This window comes from Pteropus alecto, unplaced genomic scaffold, assembly GCF_000325575.1.
Source record: "Pteropus alecto unplaced genomic scaffold, ASM32557v1 scaffold100, whole genome shotgun sequence".
NCBI classification, from domain to species: Eukaryota; Metazoa; Chordata; class Mammalia; order Chiroptera; family Pteropodidae; genus Pteropus; species Pteropus alecto.
Genome location: NW_006430723.1, coordinates 1,234,802 through 1,259,530, shown reverse-complemented (window position 1 = coordinate 1,259,530; position 24,729 = coordinate 1,234,802). Strand labels below are relative to the sequence as shown.

The 24,729-nt window shown below is 38.8% G+C and overlaps 1 protein-coding gene across 1 annotated transcript in view; it reads left to right on the top strand.

The window, feature by feature from the left end:
- The window catches only part of M1AP (meiosis 1 associated protein), a 61,155-nt gene that overhangs the window by 24,738 nt on the left and 11,688 nt on the right, over positions 1-24,729 (top strand). Inside the window, exons 4-6 of the mRNA XM_006905224.2 lie at positions 15,525-15,698; positions 19,514-19,676; positions 20,636-20,777. Coding sequence (XP_006905286.1) covers positions 15,525-15,698; positions 19,514-19,676; positions 20,636-20,777 — 479 coding nt within the window. The remainder of the gene's footprint in view (positions 1-15,524; positions 15,699-19,513; positions 19,677-20,635; positions 20,778-24,729) is intronic.

The following is a 24,729-nucleotide window of genomic DNA, read 5'->3' as shown; positions in this document are numbered from 1 at the left end:
GATAGATATTAAGGCTAAATGGTTGCCTTACCAGATAGTAAGATGATTATAAGGCTATTCTTATTATAATAGTGTCGTATTGAAACAAGAATAGGCAAATCGTCCAGTCTAGAACAGATTAGAGAGCCCAGAAACAGACAGCCACATTATATGACAACTTGGTGTGCAGCTAAGCTGGCATAACAGAGCAGTGGGAAAAGGACGGGTCTAGTCGTTAAATCATACTGAAACTGCCAGTATCCCATATGAGAAAAATGAAATTCAATCCTTATCACATACAATTTTTAATAATATTTTAGATGGATTTAAGACAAATATGAAAGGTAAACCTTAAAAGAATTTTTAAAAATTTAAAAGAAAAATTTTATGACCAGAGATAGAGAGAAAGAGGAAGGATTTCTTACATGAGACACAAAGTTTGCTTACCAAAAAATAAAAGATTGATAAGTATGACTACTTTAAAATTAAGAATTTCTGTTCATTAAAAGACACCATAAAGAAAGTGATATGACAAATTATAACTATATTTTGAACTCGTATACCAATCAATAATTGGTATTCGGAATAAAGAATGACTGAAACTCAATTTTTAAAAAAAGACAATCTAATTTTGAAATGCATAAAAGATCTACACAGGCATTTCATGGAAAAGGAAATCTAATAAACATAAGAAAAATAAACATAAGAAAAATTCTTACCCCCATTAGTAATCAAGGAAATATAAATTAAGACATTGATAATACCATTTTATGCTCACTAGGTTGCAAAAAATTAATGTCTCACAACTGTATTGACAACAACAGAGCAATGGAAATTCTTATACACTGATAGAAAGGATGTAAATTGGTACACAATTTGTCATTTTGTTGTAAAGTAACATTCACAATATTCTATTCCTAGCAATTGCATTCCTAGGAGAATGTCTCCAGAAAAACTTTTAAAAAAGGCACGTGGAGACATGTATAAGAATGTAAATACTGACATTATTCAAAAAGCCAAAAATTAGAAACCATTCAAATGTCCATTGAACAAGGCATGAGTAAATATTGCAAGGTATATTCACAAAGCGGAATATTCACAGCTACAGACAACAATGAGGATGAATCTTCTTAATAATGAGGAAAAAGCATATAATCAAAGATATGTACAGTATGATACCTCTTTATAAAGCTCAAGCAAAACTAAAATAATAAAGTATTTGTTTAAAACAATAAAGCTACTTTTAAAAGAAAAGGAATGATAAAAAAAATTCAGTTTGGCAAGTTTTCCCTTGGAGAAGATCAGGGAGAAGCATATAGATATTTTAGTAGTGTTGGTGATGTTCTACATGCTTACGCTGAATAAAGGATTCATGAGTGTTCAAATGCTGTTATGCTTCATAGCTTACATATATGTTGCATGTGTTTATTTGCATATAATAAAAAAATTTATAATAGCTTTCTAAAGACTAGCTAAGTAATAAATATGCCAAAACTAAAATGGCCACTGTGATCAATGCACTTTGGCATCCAGAGGGCATCGGTCCAGGTTGACAACAGTCTGCACTCGTTGGGTATGTAAGTCTTTCAGCCAGTTGCAAATCAGCCTAATGATGCTGTCCACCAGCCTACATCTCTCAGCTTGTACACAAGGATATCAAGTTCCCATTCTAAGTGCTCACAAACCATCTGTTTAATATTTTCTCCTAGACTTTGCCAGAGATCGATGTCAAGCTCTTTTGGAAAGGTATTTTATCCATATGTGTTCTCAGGAAACATCAAATGTTAACAACCCAAACATAGAAGATAAAGATTCATTGCTTCCTAAAGGATTCCACCAGCTGCGGGTGGGGGAGTGGGGCGGGAGGGGACGGACCTGTTCTATGTTTCATGCTTCAGTGCAATTTTCAGACTCAAGATAGATATTTTTCCTCCTTTCATTGTCTTAGAAAATAGGCCAGAAAATACAGCTGTTCCTTGAGTTCGCCTTTGATAACTGCATTAAAGTCATTTCCCTATGGTGTTAAGACTAAATTACAACCACTGTTGTATTTATTACTAAAGATTTTTAACACAGAGAGACATTTGTTTATTTTACCAACAGAAACCATAGCCTCAGAAAATGGCAAATCTTCCTTCCCTTTTTAAAAATTGAATTAAAGAGTTTTTTAGAGTTCAAAGGAAAATATAAAGTTATTTGAATATTAGGATTTAAAAAATTTTTTCCCCACCAACTTTATTGAGAAATAATTTACATACTGTAATTTGAATCCATTCAAAGTATATAATTCGGTGAGTTTTGGCAATTGAATATGCCCACAAATCATCACCACAATCAAGATACAGAACATTTCCATCATCCCCAAAAGATTCTTTTTGCCCTTTATACTCCATCCCTTCTTTGGCCCCCAATGTATACCACTGATCTGCTTTTGGTTTGCACTTTATATAAATGGACTCATACAGTAAATCCTTCTTTTGTATCTGACTTTTTCTATTCAGATTTCGAAATTCATCCATGTTGTTTATACCAATAATTAGTGTCTTTTTATTGCTGAGTAGTATTATATTGTGTGAATGTGCCACATTATGTTAACCATTCACCTGTTAATGGATGTTTTGGTTGTTAGTGTCCAGTTTTTAGCTGTTGTGACTAAAGCTGCTGCAAATAATCATACACAAATCTTTGTATGGGCATATGTTTTTATTTATTTTGGGTCTTACTGTGTGTCTGGTTCATCTTTTCCCAATAATTTACCTTCAGCCATTTGTGTCTTTGTGCTTAAAGTATATCTCTTTAAGTACAAAGACGGCATGTAACTAAGTCCATTTTTATCTATTCTGCTAATCTCTGCCTTTTATTTGGAGTAGATAGTCCATTTGCATTTACCATAAGTATTGATATAGTTGAATTTAGGTCTACCATTTTATTTTTTGTTTGTCCTCTCGGGTTTTTGTTCATCTTTTCCCTGCTTTCCTGCTTTTTTTTTAGATTATGAAATATTTTTAAAATTCTATTTTAACTTATTCATTGTTCAGCTATATTTTCTTGCATTATTTTTTAGTGACTTTTCTAGGGATTATGCTATACATCCTTAACTTTTCACAGTTTACTTAGAGTCAGTATAGTACCACTTTACATAGAATGTTGAAGCCTCAGGATTACAATACCTAAGTAGGGATTAAAATGTATTCTTAAACTTTTTTACAGCCTACTTTGAATTAATATAGTACCATTTCATGTAAAATACAAAAACATTGCAACTATGTATGTTCATTTATCCCCTATACACACTGACATTTTGTTATAGTTATTATGTATATTACATCTACATTACAAACTCCACATGACAATATTGTAAATATTCCTTTAAACAGTTATGTGACTTTTAAAGAAACTAAGAGAAAAATTATCTTTTATATTGACCATTTCCAGTGCTCTTCATTAATTCCTGAGGACCCAGCTTTCCGCTGGGTATCATTTCCTTCAGCCCAAAGAACTTTAGTATTTCTTGTAGTCTGGTTCCAGTGATAACAATTCTCTTAGTTTTTATTTATATGAAAATGTATATTTCACTTTCACTCTTGAAGGATATTTTTATTGTATATAGAATTATGAAATGACAGGATTTTTTTTTTCTTTCAGCACATTAAAGATGTTGCTCCACTGTCTTCTGGCCTTCTGTGGTTTCTCATTAAAAGTCACAGCTCTTAAATCACTTTCCCTTGTATGTAAAAGATCATTTTTCAGGCTGCTTTCGAGAATATTTTCTTTATGTTTATTATTCAGCAGCTTTACAATCATGTGATTCAGCATGGATTTCTTGTTTGGGGTTCACTGAGCTTATTGAATCTGCAAATTTATATCCTTAACCTAATTTGGAAAACTTTCTGCCATTATTTCTTCAACTATTTTTTTTTTTGTCTCATTTACCACTATTCTCTCCTTCTGGGACTTGAATTATCCAGATGTTAAACCTTTTTAAATTGTTCCACAGTTCCCCAAGACTCTGGTTTTTTGTTTGGTTGGTTGGTTTGGTTTGGCTTAGTTTGGTTTGTTCAGACTTTTTTCTTTGTCTTCTTCAGATTAGATGATCTCTATTGATCTATCTTTAAATTCACACATCTCTCATCTCCATCTGCTACTAAGGCAATGTGGTGAACTTTTTTGTTCAGATATTGTACTTTTCAGTTCTAACATTTCCATTTGGTTCTCTTTTATACTTTCTATTGCTTTTTTGATATTTCCTATCTTTTCTATCATTATGAACTTATTTTCTATTCTTCATTGAGCATAATTATAATTATGCTGCTTTAAAGTCTTTGCCTGATAAATCTAACATCTTTGTTATCTCGGAGTTTGCATCTATTGATTGTATTTTCCTTTAAGATTGGGACACATTTTCTGACTCTTTGTATGCCAAAAACATTTAGATTGTATTTTTTGACTGTTATGTACACATAACATTAGAGACTCTGGACTCTATTATATAACTCTGAGAAATGTTTGTTTTGACAGACAGTTAACTTTGTTAAATTCAAACTGCAACCTCTCATGGCTTGCAATGGGCCCCTCACCCAAATCTCAATTCTGTTCTTTAAACTTAAAGTGTGAGCTACTTTCAGTTTGTCCCACCTAGGGTCAGTTGAGCTTAAAGACATGATTTAGGGCTCTCTGGATCTGGATGTCTCCTTTCTTAGATTTCTCCCTCACTCTCTGGAGACTTTAGGTGCCTCAGGTTCCTTCCCCAGTAATCCCAATGAAAGACAGAGGCCTTTCTATTGAAGTTGTAGCTTTCCTACACTGCTCTAACCAAGGCCACCCTCAGGGCAAAGGTACAAAAATGGAGCACTCATTCCTTGCTGGTCACCTCCTCCAAGTTTGAACTCCTCTCCAAAATCTACCTTTGTTCAATCTCCAGAGCCCTCAAGTAATATGTGTTTATAGCTGTTATTTACAGAAAGATCAGTTTGTTAGGTACTGGAACCTAACCAGACTGGAAGGCCCTTATTCAGTCTTGATCAGTTTGGTTCTTTCTTTTTACCTTCCTTCTATCTTCTATTCAGGTCAATAGCTTCAAGTTCTCCATCATTTCTCTTCCTGTCTTTAGGAGATTATAACTTAAAAGAAGTTCTTTTGATTAAACTCCCATTATTCTCTCTTATTCCCCTCATCCCCTAATCCCCTTACACACACACACACACACACACACCCCTACCTGCTTTACTTGACAAATGACTCGCACTGCTCCCACTCAACAACTTTGGGACCATCTGGCCACTTCTATATCTGAAATCAGCCCATCATATACTTAGCAGAAGAGTACTAGTTAGCACAGTACAAGCATTGGTAGGGGCCAGGGATAGACACAAATACCAATATAAATTTTGCATAGAATAAAGGTGGCATCATGAATCAGTAAGGCAAAGATGGACTTGTTCAAAAGGGTGCTGGGACAACTGGTTATCCATGTAGAAAATATTCTAAATGGACTAGGAACCTATGTAAAGAATGATATTTTAAAAGTAGTAAAAGAAAATGTTGGCGAATTCCTTTATAATCTCAGCATAGGGAAAGGCTTTTTACCTATGACTCATAATCCAGTACAATGAAAAAAAGATTGATTGATTTAAATACATAAAAATTAACTATATAAAAATAAAAATCTTAAGCATGGCAAAAAGCACAACACAAGTGAAAAACTAAGAAAAAGCATATGCAATTTATATCTCAAAGGGAAAAAGGTTAATAACTCTAACATTAAAAAAACACTTACAAATTGAGGGGAGAAAGACCAAAACCCTATAGAAAAATAGACAAAAGACATGAACAGATAATTCAAAGCTTTTTTAAAATGATCCTGAAACATATGAAAATATGCTCAACCTCATTCATAATTAGAGAAATGAAAATTAACACTACACTGGCATATCAGTTCTCACCGATTAGATTGGCAAAAGTTAAAAGGTTTGACAGCATATTCTGTTGGTGAGGCTTCACTTCTATACATTGCTGGTAGAATGCACGAGGGCACAACCTTTCTGAGGGGGAATTTGGCAAGATATAACTACTTACTTTTGACTCACCACTCCCACTTCTAGGAATTCCGTACCCTGAAGCTACACGTCGAACAGTACCAACAAATGCATACACACGTATAAGATCACAAATTTGTTACATAGTCTATCTAGATTTTGGTTGTTTTTGCCTAGGATATGTTTTAGGGCTTTCTTTGATTTCAGTGTTTTTTAAAAACTTTTCCTTAGTCTACCTGGCTCCCTAGTGTTATATTCTTTCTTGGTTCCTCCTACTTTTGTTTTCACCTAGGAGTAAATCTTTCCTTCAGCTGCCGTGGGCATTAAGGAGGCAAAACTCCTTGGTCTATTTCTTAGGGTCATTCCAATAGATTTTAATGCTAGATTTAAGTGTAATGAAAACACGTCTTCCCAATCAGCTTTTCAAATTTGCATTACAATTTACATTAAATGCTTTTTGGTTTATAGAATATGCAAATTAGTTTGTGCAGAAAAAGAAGACTTTTTAAATACATTTTAAACCAAGTGTTTCCTAAGTCAAACTGTGCTCTACACTTTGAAATATCTCAGTCAGTAAAAAATCAACCTCTTTTTCATATGAGCTGCATTTTTTTTCAATAAAATGAAAATAGAGCTATTGAGATCCATAGATAAAATATATTTTCTTACAACTTGAATCATATGACTAAAATGTTCATGTGCAGACAGCTGGGAGGAAGTTTTCTAATCTTTCATGATTAGAAAACTTATAGTTGCATGGTGCTTTAAAATCTACAAAGTGTTTTTAGGTGTCATCATTTTATACTCTAACAAACTCTTTGCCTAGGTATTATTATCATTTCCACTTTACATATGGAGAAATTGAGCTTAGAAGATGAAGTGACTGGTCTAAGGTCATAGAGAAAGTAACCAGCAGGCTGGCCAGAGTTAGTTTATTCTGTACTGTGAAGCATTTACTGAGCTCCTGTTGTATGCCAGATACTATGCCAGTGCTGGGGGTGCAGAGGTGGAAAAGGTGCTGAATCTGGTGCCCACAGGTATGCACACATCCTTCCCTAACCAGGACCCTCTTTGCTGCACCTGCATGATCTCCTTTCTGCTTGGACCAGCCAGGGCAAGGCAAGTTATATATCTCAAAGCAGGATTGACTGACAGCTCCTTGTCATGCAGGTTTGCTCTCATCATCCCAAATGTGTGGGGACATGGTGCTGCTTTCCCCATGGAGCAGTCCCTGCTACCAGTCACAGGCTTCTGCACTATTAGAAACACACAGGCCTGAGAAAAAGTAAATCTAAAAAGATTACTCACCCAGCCAAAGTAATTTTTCTGGAAACAGTTTTTTTCCTTGTTTATCTGGTTACTAAGGGCTAAAATATTACACCTGAAATTAGGTTGGGACCTGTCTCAGAGCTAGGGGGACCCATAGTTCCCTAGTTTGTCACTAATGATGTAAATCATCCATTGTATGAAACAGAACAAAGAGCCCAGAATTAAACCTGGGGTATATAAGGTCAGCTAATATTTGACAAGGGAGTCAAGAATACCCAGCGGGAAAAGGATAGTCTCTTCAACAAATGTGCTGGGAAAATTAGAGAAACACATGCAGAACAATGAAGCTGGACCCCTGTCTCACCACTGACAAAAGTTAACTCAAAATGGATCAAAGACTCAAACGTAAGACCTGATACCATAAATCTCCTAGAAGAAAATGTCGAGAAGAAGCTCATCAATATTGGCAATAATTTCTTTGGGCATGATACCAAAAGCATGATACAAAACAACAACAACAACAACAAACAAAAAACGAATGGGACTACAGCAAACTTAAAAGCTTCTGTACAGCAAAAGAAACAATCAACAAAATGAAAAGACAGCCTACAGAATGAGAGAAAATTTTTGCAAGTCATATATTAGAGAAGGGGTAAATATCCAAAATACATAAAGAATTCAGTCAACTCAATAATCCAATTTAAAAATGGGCAGAAGAAGTAAACAGACACTTCTCCAAAGAGGACATCATTAAAATGGTCAACAGACACATGAAAAGATGCTCAACCTCACTAATCATCAGGGAAATGCAAATCAAATCCACAATGAGATATCACCTCACTCACGTTGGAATGACTGTTATCAAGAAGACAAGAGACAACTGGTGCTGACGAGGACATGGTAAAAAGGGAGCCCTTACACAGTTGACCCTTGAACAGCATGGGTTCGAACTGCACGAGGCCACTATATATGTGGATTTTTTTTCGGTTGACCTGCTCAGTTCAACTGACTTGCACAGTTCAAACCAGCGCTGTTCAAGAGTCAGCTGGCAGTTTTGAAATCTGCATGTGCAAAGGGCCAATTTAAGTTATATGAGGATTTTCAAGGAGGATAATCAGTGCCCTTACCCTGCACAAGGGCCAACTTTACATTGTTGGTGGGAATGTAAATTAGTCCAACCACTATGGAAAACAATATGGAGGTTCCTCAATAAGTTGAAAATAGATCTACTATACAATCCAGCAATTCTACTTCTGGGTATGTACCCCAGAAAATAAAAACGTGATTTCAAAGAGATACTTACACTACCATGTTTACTGCAGCATTATTCACAATAGCCAAGATATGGAAATAACCCAAATGCCCATCAACAGATGAATTGATTAAAAAAAAAAAGTTGTGGTACATTTACACAATGGAATATTATTTAGCCATGAGAAAGGAAGCTATCTTCCCATTTCTGACAATATGGATGGACCTTGAACTCATTATGCTAAGCAAGATAAGTCAGGCAGAAAGACAAGTACTGTATATCACTTATATATGTGGACTCTAAAAAAGTTAAGCCTGTAAAAAACAGAGTAAAATGGTGGTTACCTCAGGATTGGTGAGTGGGAGGATAAAAGTGATGATGTTTAAGGGTAAAACTTATAATGAATAGTAAATAAGCCATAGAGATCTAATGCACAATATAAGGAATATAGACAATAATATTGTTCTATAATTATGTAGTGTGGTAGTATCACTACATCAGCAACCATATTACAATATATAAATTTATCAAATGATATGCTGTACACCTTAAACTTGCACAATGTTACATGTCAAACTTATTCAGTTAAAGAAAAGAAAGAAAGAAAGAGGTCAAATATGTGGTGACATTAAAGAATTTTTTTAAAAAAAGAGAAAAAAAGAAAGAAATGATCCCTGGAGCTATAACGTGGACAAAGTTAATCATCGTGATTCATTAGTATTTCATTCTCTGGTTAACAGTTGAGGGTTTTGTTTTGGTTGTGTGTGTGTGTGTGTGTGTGCATGCGTGTGTGTGTGTGTGTGTGTGTGTGTGTTTTAGTCCACCTTAGGCTGTACCAGCTTGACTCCTGTAGTGTAGCGCTCCCTGGATAGCTGACTAGGGCTGGGAAAGAGGCATATCCACTGCAAGCCAGGCGTCTCTGCTTGAGTTCTATTCATTGGACTCCTAGATTCCTCTCATCTCCTTCCACCACTGTCCACCACCACAGAACTAAAAGCATGTATGGGAGGGTCAGTGGACATCCCATGCAAGTTAATAGTTTGGCACACTTTCAAACACATATTTTGAAAATACTAATTCAGAATTCGTTTAGGAGCAAACAGACGCAAAGAGAAAGATAAAGGAAAGGAGTGCTGGCTCCACTCTGCAAAGCCAAAGCCTTGCTTCCTGAGAAGCAAGCGTAGTGACTACCTGGTATTTCACGAGCATGCTTCTTTGCGGGTCCCATTGTTTATCCCAGCAGCTTATCAGCTGGTCTTTTTTTCCCCACCTTGTTCTATTTCAGCCTTCTTGCTATTCCTCCAACATACCAAGCTCATTTCCACCTTAAAACCTTTGAACTTAATGTCCTCTATAAGGAACAATATTCCCACAAATGTTTTCATGACTCATTCCTTTGCTTAGTTTAATTCTCTGCTCAACTATCACATTCTTAGAGCATATTTCCCTGGCGGACCAGACTAGATACACACACACACACACATCCTTATCCTGCTTTGTTTTTCTTTATTAGACACACACACACACACACACCCTTATCCTGCTTTGTTTTTCTTTATAGTGTCTATCATTATCTGCATTTGTTTTCTGTTTTATTTGTTTATTATCGGTTCTCCCACTAGAATATAAGCCACTAAAGCAGGAAATTTGCCTCTTTCATTGATGGCACAATCAGTGCTTAGCTCCCAGAAGGCACTAAATAAATAATTATTTGAATGACTAATTAAATGAAAGAATAAGCAAATGAATAAATGACAACAGTACTCTCCCTGATAAGAATCCAGGGAAATAAATTTTCTCTATCTCATACGTTCTAGTGCTATTTTAACCCCTCTTATAGACTGACACCGCAGGAACATGGTCACCATTTGGTCAGTCCTGCACTCACTTCTTGGCAGAGTCTACACTGCTGTAACTACCACTGTCCCTGTCACCACCTTTTTCCCAGGGTCCAAGTATCATCTCCACAAATGAGGCAAGTGACAGACAAGCTGGACTGCCCCCAACATTGTGAGCTGCTGCAGCTGATCCTCATGCCATTGCTGATTTAGGGACAGTGGTTGAGTGACTGCATAGCTGTTCCTGAGCAAAATCCAGTTGCTTTGATTACTTAACCTGGTTGTTAACAACCCAGAGCTACTTCTGTATTCAGAGAGTAGCCAGAACTGATTGTAAACTGACCTAGGGAGGCTAAGATACCATGATTTCATAGTTTCTGTAGTGGTTGTTGACCTTTTTTGGAGTCATGAAGCTCTTTTGAGAACCCGTTAAAAGCTAAAGACCTATCTCCTTCCTCTACCCCACCAAAATATATGTATACACATACAGGTGAAATTGTATATAATTTCAGATGGGTACCCGCGATACCCATATGTGAAGCCCAAGAAGAGGCTGTATGAAGGTCATTTCGATAGAAATAGGTCTGGCCTATAGGTCAGGGCCTTTGTGGGACTAGGGAGGATGTGCAGGCCATTTTCTTGGACCTCCACTTTAGGCATTCTATGTCAAGAGAAAAATACAGTCATTAAAGGTGCATGTAAGTGTGTTAAAGTGTTTATTTCTCCCATTTAAACACATTTTTCGTTTTGTAACCCTGTTTTTAGGTTGACTTCTGAGTAGAACTGCTTTAGGCATTACCTTATTTTCGATGATTAGTTTTTCTCATTATTGTAGCCCTTCCAGAAAAGCTGAAAAAGAGCTCAGTGAAGGATGTCACTGCTTGTGGCCACAGGGGGGCAGGGTAATTCCAAAAACTGAATGTGAATGCTGGCTGCTGGGTAGACTGCTGTGAACCAGGCCTTCCTCACTTGTCTTCATCACCCAGACGCTCAGAGCTGCGCCCACGTTCCGGTAACCTTTTTATTTCATACCCTCAGTGGGACTCAGCTCATCTCGTGTCCAGTGCACTACTCCCCAGTCCATGTGGGAGCTGCTCTTCAGTATCTGAGAAATTGAGAAGTCTCTTTCTCAGCCCCCAAATGTAGCACATTTAGTTGTACTGGTGAGGAACACAGTTCTAAGTGTTGGGGAGGAAGCAGTCACCAAGGGAAGTGATGGGCGGGGAGGGGAGAATTTAAATAAGGAAAGCACATTCTTATTCTATAAATGCAAATGACTTTGTTAACGAGAGTAAAGGAAGAAAATGCCATTTGTTGGACCTACCGCATGCCATTGAGAGATAATCATCTTACTTCGTATGCCTCGCTATAACTGTGACATAGGTTGTACTATCCCCACTTTGCCCAAAGTCACATAGCTAACAACTTTCAAGTCAAGATTCAAACCCTTGTCTTTCCACTACCTCCCATCACCTTTCAAAAACTCACAGAAAGAGAAGAAACCCCCTCAGGGGAGACAATTAACAAGTGTAATTAATATTGACCAAATGAAGCCCACAGATCCCCAGGGGATGCTGATTAAAACCGAATAAGGGAGGATATAATTAAGCATAATTTCCTGGACAGAGTCAGCTCTGCGCTGAATTCTGGGGGAGGCACAGGCCATGGATTGACAGAGTAATAAAAGCACTAAGGAAGGAAGGAAGTCATGTGACAAAGGAGACGAACTTAGCTGAAGCAGAAGGGTTACAGGAAAAAGTAGTGAGAGCCACAGAGGAGGGAGCAATTGTTTAATTTGTTGTTTAACTTAACAGGCATTTGCTAAGCTTCAGCTCTATGTAAGCTACCCGTGCGGGGTGGGATTACAGAATCTCAACGGGTAAAGATGGAAGGAATCGTATAAGCCATCATAGAAGAAGGGAAGGGTGTGGTATTTGAGGAATGATGAGTATTACCAGTAACATAGGCTGAGTGAGGGTAATAAAGATGACAGCAGGAAGGCAATATGTGCTCTTTAGCAACAATAGGATCTGATGAAACCACATTTTAGAATTAACTGGTAGCAGTATGTAAGTACTGGAGAAGGAATGGAGTTTGGTAGGACAGCTAAGAGGTTACTGCCATGATCCAGGCACAAGGAAAGGAATGTCTGAACCACTGGCAGAGGAAATGGAAAAGACATTTTCCCTCTAGTGTGTTCTGCTTAACACATTAGAGGTTAACTTGAACAATGTGACTGTCCCTGAGAAGCTGCTAACTCCCTTCTGAGCCCGAAAAACTATAGACTCAAACCCAAAGTACAGTGTCTCTGCGAAAATTACATGAGAACTTTTTCCAAGGAAGAAGCTCTGCTCTGTGGCTTTCCCAAGAACCTATAGGTTAAGAAGTTGGACAGAACTTCAGGAATGTTGATGGGAAGTCTGCAGAGAAGACCGGCATTTTCCTTGAGAGACGCCATGTTTCAGGCTTGGTCCTTCAGCTTTGCAAGATCAGAAAATTATTTTGACAGCCTCTCTCCAAGATAGGCTTACCTTATCTAGCCTAAGACCAAAATATAAGCCAGAATACTTTTATCCAATTACATTTAACATTCAATATTATTTTATATTAGTTTCAGATGTACAGCATAGTGGTTAGACATTTAAGTAATTTATGAAGTGATCCCCCCAATAAGTCTAGTACCTGCCTGGAACCATTTATAGTTATTACGATATTATTACTATATTCCCTATGTTGTACTCTACATTCCCATGACTGTTTTAAGCCAGGATATTTTAGAGGGAGAACCATAACCATCATCATCACCAGGAAGAGCAGAGACTTAACAGACACATCTTGGCATTGGGGCACATCATTGAGCCAGCAAGCCCTCTCCTCTGAGCCATGCCGTTCTCTGTGCTTCGTTTCTGGCCAACCCTCTCTGTAATGTTCATTCTTTGGATAAGCCAGTACCGTCCATAGGCTCCAGCCAAATCTTGCTGTGGTCAGTAAGCCATTCTCCTTTCTTTAGATCACTGTTTTTAATGGACCTCACCATTCTGTGTTGATTTTATGGTTTAACTCTGGGAAAACTCCTATTTTTATGTCCAGATTCTCAGTGGGAGATAACTTTGCTGTTGTCCCCTTATACTGGCCATGAGAAGACTTTCTACCCTTTCCCTGGGGAGAAAAAAAAAAAATGAAATACTTATTTCTCCTCTCCAAAATTCCGTTGTTGAAACTCTAAGCAATATTATCCTCTCTACTTTCTGAGATCCTTTGCTCAGTTCCATTTCGGTAGCTCTGTATCTGCCTTCTCAAGCTTTAATAACTATTTTGTCTCCCTGAGGAGAAGCTGTTCAGTCATTTTCATATGCCATTCAAGTCAAAGTCCAGGCTCAAAAAAATTAAGGTTTTTCTTGTTTTGCCTGTGACAAAATAAGGTTCACATTATTAAAAAAAACCTTTCTCCTTACTTACAAGGGACATTTCTTTGACAAATTACTTTATATTTATCACTATAGCACCCTAAAACATAATGGGACAGATGAGAGTTTAAGAAGAATGGTCAAAAATAGTGTCGCTTTATAACTGCAATAAATATTCCTTTGAAAAACATATATACAATGTTGCTTTATAAACTCCTTAAAGAGTATCATTAGATCTTTGTACCTGGTATTTTTATCTTCTATGTAATACATGATGAATATTTCTGCCTAAAGAAATGAATGAAATAACTAATTAGCTAATGAATCCTCATAGTTATTCACAAAAAACAGTAGAGTTTTAATCCTACCGGTCAAAGAGAAATGCATTTGGTGCCCCTTTTCAGACACAGAACTAGTCATTAAATATGACATGAAGTCATATAAGTCTCACCACACCTCCTGTGTGGGTACCAACACGTTGGACTGAAGCCCTTTGTTCCCTGTAAAGAGTCTGCCACCTCTGCATACTTGTCCTCAGGAATGTCGTTCTAGAAATAGACCAACCTTCTCCCTGGGATCCATGAGTCATACACAGAAGTTAATTCATTAGAGCAACCGGCTTTTCTTAGGCCCTTTGTAAAAGGATTTCAGAGAGTCCCTCACAGTCAGGCAAAAAAATTCGGGTTCCTCTTCACGTTCTTTCCAGCTCTTGCCTCATTTCCTCTCTCTGCACTTCCCCACCACCTAATATTTGGCTTTTACTGACATTTACCTGCATATTCAGAACCCAACTCCTGAGCTAGCAATGCCTGAAGCAGGAAGTAGCCCAGCAAAGCCTCCTCACCCACCCACCCAGCTCCATTCGTTCAGATTTAGAATTAAATCAAATTCCATCAGACCATCACTGTCTTCTTGGCTGCTGATCGCACTGTGAGATACAGCATGCCAATGGCAAACTTGCGTAAACTGTGTCAGAAGGTAAAACTCGGGAGTTCATCTTTTCTTTTTTTCTTTTCATCTTTGTAAAATTTATTTTTTTATAACAGAAGTAATAATTGAATACATTTTCACTATGAAACAACAAAAAGCTGAAGTGCCGCTTGTTAACTATTTAATTTGCATTGCTATATTATTTTATTGCTGTTTTTGTATTCTAGAATGTTTTTAAATACATGATTTCAATAAAATTCAAACAGTATAGAAATATGAATAATAAAAAGGAATGTATCTCAGAACTCAGTCCCATTTCCACTCCTGTCTACTGCTAACAGTTTGATGGTAGCCTTCCAGACCTTTGAAAAATGCATTTATGTACATATGTATGTACTTAGGCCGATAGTTTTATTTTTATGTAAATGGGCTCATATACACATTTGTTATATAACTTTCTTTATTCACTTACTATCTCCTAGCTTTTCATTTCACTACATTTAGCTTTACTTTATTTGTTAACAGCTACATAATACTCCATAGTCTGAGTGTACCGTAATTTATTTAGACATTCCCTTATTGCTGGGCATTTGAACTGCTTCCTGTTTGGGGTTTTGATTATTTGTTAGTGCAACAATGCTGTACCGAACATCTTTGCATATGTCTTTTTATGTACTATCTAAGAATGTCTGTAGGGCAGATATCTGGAGGTAGAATTAATGGGTCAAAAAATGTGTGCATTTAAAATTTACAATTTCAGAATTTACAATTAAAGAATTAAACACTTTAACCACTATTTCCTTTTCTTCTGCAGAGAGTTCTTTCCTGGGAACTGACATTGACTTTCAGACTGTAGACAATGATATTGTCAGCATGGAGATTTTCTTCAAAGCCTGGCTACATAACAGTGGAACAGACCAAGAACATATCCATCTTCTTTTTCCTTCACCGTCCTTCGGCAACATTTCCAGAGGCACAGATAATCCAAGTATACGCCCCCCACCCCACCCCAAAAGACATATTACGTAGGCTATGATCATCCTAGTCTAGGATTTGGAGTCTAGATTGGTGAGTCATCAGACTACAGAATAGTTGAGGTTTAGGGATTAGAGGAGGATTGGCCGAAGTTGTCCAGTGTAAGCAAAAGGAATAAGGAAAGAATTTCTAAAAAGTGACCAGTTAGAAAACTGAATGTAATTAAGTCCAGACAGCAAGGAACAGTTAGTTAAGAGGCAAAGACAGCCACCTCAATAGTTGGGCAGTAGCTATACTACATAAGAGCACAGTGAATCATATTTTTCCCAAATTTTTATTTTTTAATGCAGTAGCTATTAATGACATTATAATTTGAGGCAGGCTGGTACCTCAACATTATCAACAGGGCCTATGAGTAGAGGAAAAGAACCAAGACTAAACAAGATTAAAGAGAGGTCTTTTGAATAGGGAGACATCAAATCGAGGGGAACTAAAGCAACTACAAAGGCAGGCCCCAGGGAGGACATCTAGAGGCCCGAGACTACATTCCCAAAGCATGTCCTGGCAATTCTGGAAGCCTAGAGATCAATGCAGTGTTCTGGACATGCCAGCAGGCCTTGGATATTGTTCTGGCTGGTATTGATGCTTCATTCCAGGTCCCTCTAGATGACACAGATAAAGCCATTTCTAGTCTCATATTCCCTTTGAAGGTTGGCTCAGGACCCAGGTGGCAGGGCCTGCAAATGGGGCCATCAGTATAGTCAGCCACACTGAGTTTGGAAAAGCTGATCCCTCAAGGCCCACCTCTGAAGGAAAAGTACCAAGGCCTGTATTCCCTTTTAAGAGTGGGAGTTCAATGAGAAAAAAATGGGTACAGATTCCCATCCCCAAAGGGGAAGATACACTTTGGTCCTTTCTTTCTGGAGATAACCATCAGTTCTTTATCCCACCACCACCCCCTATTTCAATCTAGGGCCTGGGATACCTTTGACAACTTACCTGGATTTTAATCTTTCTTTCCTTCTATAAAATCTTCTTTTCAAGATCTCCTCTCCACCCCTTTTGTCCAAGGCTAATAGTATCAACTGTTTCCTGTCTTATCCTCTGGAATTCACTTCTTATCTCTTTTCCCCAAAACACTATGTTAACTCTTTCCTTTGCATTATCCTATTTCATCTTCACACAACATCATGAGGCAGGTAATGTCACCATAATGTCATTGAATCTAAGATGCTATCAATTATAAGATATACCAATATTCTGTGTAAGAAAGAATTACTTAGAAAGAAAAATACTGCCAATTTAACATAACACAATGCTTTCTTATCACTTAGAAATATTATTTTTTTTATTTATGAGAGAGCTTTTTTAAAGTTAGAGTACTATGTACAGGTTACAAGTGTGTGCCTGGTCAGTGGCAATTGTAAGATGCATATAGAGATGTTAGTATATGAAAATAATGCATCTTGGAATCAATTAAATACAATATTATCACTGTTTTACAGATGAGAAAACTGAGACTTAGCAAAATTAAACATTTTCCCAGCACCACAGAGAAAGTTAATAACAGAGTCAGAATTTGAAGCCAGGCAACACCAGAGCCCACTCCTACCCTCAGGACTAGAAATCTATATTTTGTACACTTGACTCCTCTCAGCCCAGAGGACATTCATCAAACCTAGTCTGTCTGCCTCCAGAGCCAGGGCCCTTACCTACTACACAGCCTGCCTCATGCTAGGTAATTCTAAACGAAGGGCCTAAAGATTCACTTTTCTTATTAGGAGGGCAGGCCCCTCAAAGGCCAGGAACTCCTGCAACCAGCCTTCCTTCCACTGTTGCACAGCATTTGCCTGTGGTACTATTGAGAATTTCTCTGTTTTGCCCACCCTCTTCCCATGGCTTTCAGCACCAGGATCAGAGCCTGAATGTTTATTTCCATCTGCAACCATTTTTTGGAAGTCCACAGGTCTCTGATAGAACTTAGATCCAGACTCATCAGCTCTTCTGCTGGGGAGAACTTCACTGGAATCCAGGTGCTCAAATATAGTCGGAATGAGGTCTGGGGAAAGCAGGCCTCCCATGCAGTGGAATGAGCCACCCGAGAGTTTATGCAACCATAGTAAGGACCATACTGTAGTTATCCATGGGTTAAAACACCGACACCTTGCCACACACTTGGATTTCTGTATATGTGGCTCACTACAAAACAAAACAAAACTCTGAGCGCTCCTCCTATAGAATCTTTTGAGGACTGCTCCTCAGATGTTCACTTTGACTCCTTACAAGGTTCTCCACTGCACACCACCTGCTTCTGTAGCTGCCTGGGCCCCTCTCTAGGTGCTTCCCTCAGAGGCCTCCGTCTGACGGACAAAGTGCACAGTCAGCTCCAGATGGCGTTTTTTCTAATTTCTTGGGTTTGAGGTTTGCCACCTCGGCACCTGGGTTCTGGGTGGTGAAAAGGATACCTCGTTCTAGACCCGAGCCCAGCTGAAACAGCTTTCCCAACTTTGGAACAGTCTGCTGAGACTACTGTTCCCATAGTTTTAGCCCCGGCTACAATAAGAATCATATGAGGAACATTTGAGCTTCATCCCCAGAGATCCTGATTTGATTGGTGTGAGGTAGGGCCCAGACGGCGGTACCTTTTTAAAGTTTCCTAGAAGAATTTTAATTCAGCCAGAGTTGAGAACCTTAGCCAGATAAATACAACTGTCCTGTCCTGAAGCCCAAAGACCTACAGTGAAGTCCAGCGCACAGGAATGAGGGGAAGCTGCAGTCTTAGGCAAAGTCCTTCCTATTGACTTGCTGGGCTCTAGGACACACCAGGCCAAGAGCCATCTCACCCAGAATTAATTTCTACGTCTGAGTGCCGAGCCCAGAGGGCCAGTTGTACCTGACATCTGTTCTGGCACCCTATTTTTTTCTACATTATTTCTACTTTTGTTTGTACCTCATGCTGCAGTTAATCATTTCACAAATCACTAACATCAACTACTAGCCTTCTCACAAGTACTCAACGCTTGCGTATTTGTAAGCTTGTTAATAATATTCAAACCCAGTATACATTTTATTGAAAAACTTTGTAATATCAAGGATTCAAGCATAGTGCAACAGAACATCATACACTCTGGCATGTGAATATAACTGCTGGAGCAGAAGCTTAATACAGAAGAGTATGATACCTTGACAAATAACTCATACCTAGTCAAAGCCCTCTCAGAACTGTGGTCTGGTGCCACAGTGATACTCCAAGGCCCAAAAAGTTCTATACTTTTGTTCCTTTGAAGAATTTAGAAGTAAACTGTTTCAGGAACTTACTTATTCCTCCCCAGCCCCCAAATGTCACTAGAAGAGCCAACAGAGGAACAATAGCTATCAGCTGACTGCCTGACTTCTGCTTTCCTGCTCTTCCTTCATCTGACCTATAGTCTTGCCAAAGCTAAGCCGCTACAGGGAAGCAGAAGAGGCAAGATTTCCTTCTGTAAAAAAGGCCTCTGCATATTGTAGTGTTAGCTGCCTCTTCCACAGAGGACACATGTTCCTCTCAGGCTGGATCCTAAACCAGATCTCTCAGCCAGCACAGGAGTAAAACGAGTAAAAATCATGTCAGACCCAGAAAATGTTACCTGTTGTGTAGAGCAATACTGTAGGTCCCAGATCTGCTCTGCCTTCCCAAACCAATCTTACTTTTCTCTTCCACTCTTCTGCCTCCTCCCAACTCTTACTTGCCAGGTGGAGGTAGAACTGGTGACAGATGTTGTCTCTTAATTGCATATCCTGAGGTAACTTGTGACAGACATCCGTCCCCCAGTGTCATTTTTATCCTAGTGTGCCTGAAATGTGATCTCCAAGAGCGACTCCTCAGCCCGTCCTTACTCCCTGGTACAGCTGATGGCTCCTTGAGAATGGATGACCCCAAAGGAGACTTCAGCACACTCTACCAGATGGCTGCCCAGTCCTCGGCCTGTCATTATAAGCTCCGGGTGATCAAGTATGGTCCACGGGAATCTCCCTAATCCATGCAAATACTTATTCTTATGAGTTTTATGGCTAGAAAGCCTAAAGAGAGAGGATATCCCCAAGCGTTGGGCAGGCAGGAGTCAGGTATGGGCTGAGCACAGCCAGGCTGCTCAGCATGCAGAGACAAATGAGCGGATGGTGGAGATGTGTGCAGCAGCAGGACACTTGGAGGTCTGGATGAGGACTGGAAATCCAAAACATCTCTAAATGAAGGGAAAAACAAAATCCACAGAATGGTGTTTATCCATTCAGTAGATATTTACTGAATACCAGTTGTGTTTAGGCATCAGGACAGAAATCTGACCTTCAAAGAACAAGTGGTACAAAGGCTCTTCCCCTGCCCTCCCGTTTCTCTAAGCACTAGAATTCCCGCTTCCAGGGAAGCCAAGTCCAAGGAAGAATTAGCAGTGATGGCAAAGGCCACCTTTACTGCTTCCGGTTCCTCTGGCAGTGCCCATGCACAGGTTTCTGAATAAATTTGTTTATGGGTTTGTGACCATAGATGCTGCTAGGAACCTTCTTAGATGCATCCTCTTCTTCGATGCATCTTCTGTCAGCACCTCACCATACAAGAGCCAAGACTGGGATGCAGATGGTTAGCATACTGTTGTGTTATATGATTGCTGTAGCAGGGGTATTATGGGAGTGTCACTAGGGAAGTCACTTGGAATAGAATGAGCTCAGGAGAAGAAATATCTACTAGAGTCATGAGCCTTCATGATGGCTGCTCCATTCATTGATTAACAGGCTTTGAGAATGTGCTATGTGCCTGATACCTTGCTAGGTACTGGCCAGACTAGATGAATAAATTCATAGGCCCTAACCTAAGGGATTTCACAATAGGGTCATAGACTTATCTGAATTTAAGTATATCTAGGTCAAGGTTCTGGATATCACTAAGGAGCTTTCACTGCCGTTGCCTCTTCCCAGGGCTGTAAAATCAACTGGTATCTGTGAGTCAGTCACATATGGACTCCCATTTATCCTGAGACCCACGAGCTGTTGGCAGCTGGACTGGGATGAGCTAGAGACAAATCAACAGCGTTTCCATGCTTTGTGTCACAGCCTGCTGGTGAGTACCCATATCCCCAGGTGAGGAAGAGGAAGAGTGTTAAAATACCAACCACAGAAAAACAGTTAGCTGAATGCTGCCCTGATCCCAAACCTGTTCCAATCCTGAAGAAGACAGGAAAAAAACTGGAAAATCTCTGAAATGTGGATTAAATATGACTTGCTTTTGTTGGTTTCATGTTATAAAGAATAATTCCTGAATTCAGTTATATGACACTAAACTTTAAATACCCTGAGTTTTTACCTTTAAATGGTAAAGAGAAATGTCCTTAAATAACTATATTTTTAAACTAATTTTCTTCCTAACACCGTGCTGGCCATTATGGTTCATTTACATAAAGAGCACCTAGTCTTTGCCAGACATTCTTCTAAGCCCTAGATATTTAGTGGAAACATAACAAACATTATCTACATAATGCCTCAAGAAACTTACTCTCTAATGGAAGAGACAGAATTAAACATATATAGTTCTAATTCTGAGAAGTTTATGAAGGAAAAGAAAAGGCTGCTATCAGAGAACTTCTCTGTGAATGTGACATTTAAACTGAAGCCTGCCGGGTGAATGGGAGTTAGCCACCAAGCACAGGGAAAGGCATGTGCATCAACCCCAAGGCTGAAAAGAGCTCAGAGAAGAATCGAGAATGAAAAGGCCTTTATAACAGAGTGAGAGGAGAGAGCCACTAGGTGGGGAGGAGAATTGAGTAGGGGTCAAATTATGCAAAGCTTTGTAGGCCAAAGTAAGGACTTTGGGCTTAAGGACCAAAAGAAATCATGAGAAATGACATCATCTATCTAAGTTTTTATAAGATTACCTGGGCCAAAATTTGGAAATGAACCAGCAGAGGCAAGAATGGAAACAAGAAATTGAGGCAGTTGGGCATAACAGTCGTCTTGGCAAGAGATGATGGTGGCTTGCACACAAATGCTGGAAGTCAAGAAGAGAAAGGTAAACCAATTAAGGAAATGTTTTAGAGACAGTGTCGGAATTGGTGACGGATCGGATGTAGGGAGTGAAGAAGAGAAAAGTATCAAATAACTGCCTGGTTTCTGATTTGGACAAGTATGTGTATGCCATTGCCTGAAATGGAAAAACTAAGAGATCACATACATGAAACGGTAATATAACACTTACAAAGCAAAATAAAACAACCGCAAATATAAGCCAAAGACATGTAGAACTGCTAAGTGGATACAGAATAAAAGTTTGACCTAGCAGAACATGGGTGATCAAGACAGCACAGCAATTCATCTCTTTCGCTATCAGAAGCAGGCTTCTTTTTTTTCCTGTTTCAAAGCCCACAGTCCCTTTTAGGTCCACCCACTGAGTTCCTGTTTCCTATTTGAAGAGCACTCTGCTGTCTTTGCACAGCAGAGACAACAGATATTTCTGACTGTTAGAGCCCAACAGCTTAGTTTACTATTTACTCCACCCAGTTCCTCAGGATCTCAGAGGTGGTACATCACTGAGGAGAAATTTTTCTCAAGTGGCTTTAATACACATTCTTCTAGTTCCTGGTATTTTAAACAGACGTTGGTATTATAATGCACTGCTAGAGGGAGTGTGCATGTTCTGGAAAGTGATCCTTCAACACTTTAATTCCATTGCTGGAAATGTAGCCCAAGAAAACAATTGGTAAAGGAAGCAAAGATATATAAACCAGCACATACATCTCACTAAGTGCTAGTCACTTAACCAAGTGCTTTGCATACTCTACCTCATTTAATCTTCACAATAACGCTGTGAGAATAGGGATTCTTAATCTCGTTTTTACAGATGGGGAAGAGTGAAGTCTGAGAGATTAAGTGACTTATCGAAGGTCACACAGCTACCAAAGTGGCTGAGTCAGAATTTGAATCTAGTTCTGTGGACTGCAAAGCCAATGCTTTTAACTTCTTGCTAAATTCCCTCCTTTGGATATAGCCAGATAAATACAGACTACGACACTGAGGCTAATTCTCCCTTCCCTGAACACCCCATACTTCTGTCCTTCACTGGATGTAAATTCACTTAAAGTGACTGGGTACTTGTAAGAGCTCCTCTCTCATCTTACATTACTATTCTCTCCACTCTGTTTGTTCTGCCTCATCCCGGTTAAAGACCACTCTCCTTTTCTGGAAAAGAGAAAAGCAAGATAATGTTTAAATGGCTCTTCCTTCTTGCTTTTCACATGACACCTTCTCCAAGCAGCAAAACGCCTGAAAGGCAGTATGTTACAGAGAGAATTTCTCACAGGCCTCAGTTCATTCATTTAACAACATGTGTGTTTCGAGTGCCTGCTATGTGACAAGACTTACTTAGAATTTTAACCTTCCTGATCCTGTTTGTGCAAATTCTTAGCACTTCTTTAACTCCATCGTTGGTTTTGTATTCTTTCTTACACCTTTCTCATACGCTCTTTTAAAATCAGATATTGTCAGCTCCCCATGTAACTCTTGCCTTCTGTTCTCATTTGTGATGTTTCCTCTCCAGCTAACTTCTCACTCTAACTTCTGTCTTTCTGTTAATAGTAGCACCGCCGTTGCCTACTCACCCAGGCTTGAAACCTCAGTCACTTTCAGCCTTCTCACCCTTTACGCCCACCTCATCATTAAGTCATATGAGTTAACCTCTCATAACATGGATTATAAATGTCCTTTCTTTCCCATCCCCACTGCTTGTTCACACCAAGACTTCCTCAGTAAACTTCCACCTAGCTTCCCTACCTCCAAGCTCTCCCTCTTCTCATCTCGAAGTATTCCTTGACTATCACATGTTTCTCCATGGTGCCAGCACCCAGTGACTTTAGCCTTGCCTGTTCTGTCCCCGTAGCATCTACTGGTATTTGCAGGTATCTCTCTCCATCATTATTTATCACTATTCTAGCTCAGGCGCTTTCTACCTCTTACCTTTAATATTGCAATAATCTCTTCACTAGTGGCCCCATGTGGTGTAGTCTCTGCTTATATCATAAATAAAGAAGCACTGTCCAGAGACCAAAAAGTAATTTTAAAATTACTTTATTTGTGCTTTCAAAGAATTTATTTTTTGAATTATTTGCAAAAAGGAAATAATTCATAACTTATAATGACATTTCTCAAATTTTCTTCTTCTACTCCTCAATTATGTCTAACCTGGAGCTACTCCAAGACCCTTTCTCTCTCTCTCTCTCTCTCTCTCTCTCTCTCTCTCTCTCTCACACACACACACACACACACACACACACACACACACACACTAAAACACTATCTGCAGCCCCAGTCCCTGTTCCTCTATCTTCTTTCTCCCTTTCTCAGCCAGATAAACACTCTGCAGATTGACAGTCTCTTTGACATAGTCCCCTCCCTTCTCAGGTCCTGTCTCTCTACCTATTTAAAACTTCCAGGATAGAACTTACAAGGCTTCTCCTTTCATGAGTAGAAGTGAAGTCAGGGAGAAGGAAAACAAGGGAGAAGGTGCATGACAGACACATATGAGTAACTCTCATCCCTGTCATCTGTAGAGACAATAAAATATACTTCCTATGGTTTTTAAGATGATTAAGTAATGTTGAGTATATAAAGAACCTAGCATATGTTTGGCATACAATTTGCATGTAGTGGTTGGTTAGTAATTCTACAATTTCCATTTGTTTCTTTTTTATGATAATTCTCTAGAGAAATTCTCCATATTTTCACTTATTTTCTTGAACTAATACTAATCATAATTATTTTAAGATTCTGATCTGCTAACACCAATACCTGGATCACCTGTGGCTTTGTTTCTATTGTCCCTTTTTCTTGTGGTTTTCAGACATGTGGTCTTTTCTTTTGGTGTACCTGGTAATATTATAATGAAAGATGCTCATCATGTCTACATAAATTGTAGAGGCTCCAGTTGGTGCTGGCTTCCTCTAGAGAAGATTCATCCTGCCCTACACTAAGCAGACAGAGTAGTGGCAGATCATCTCACTCCAGTCAGGAGCTATGCTGAGTCA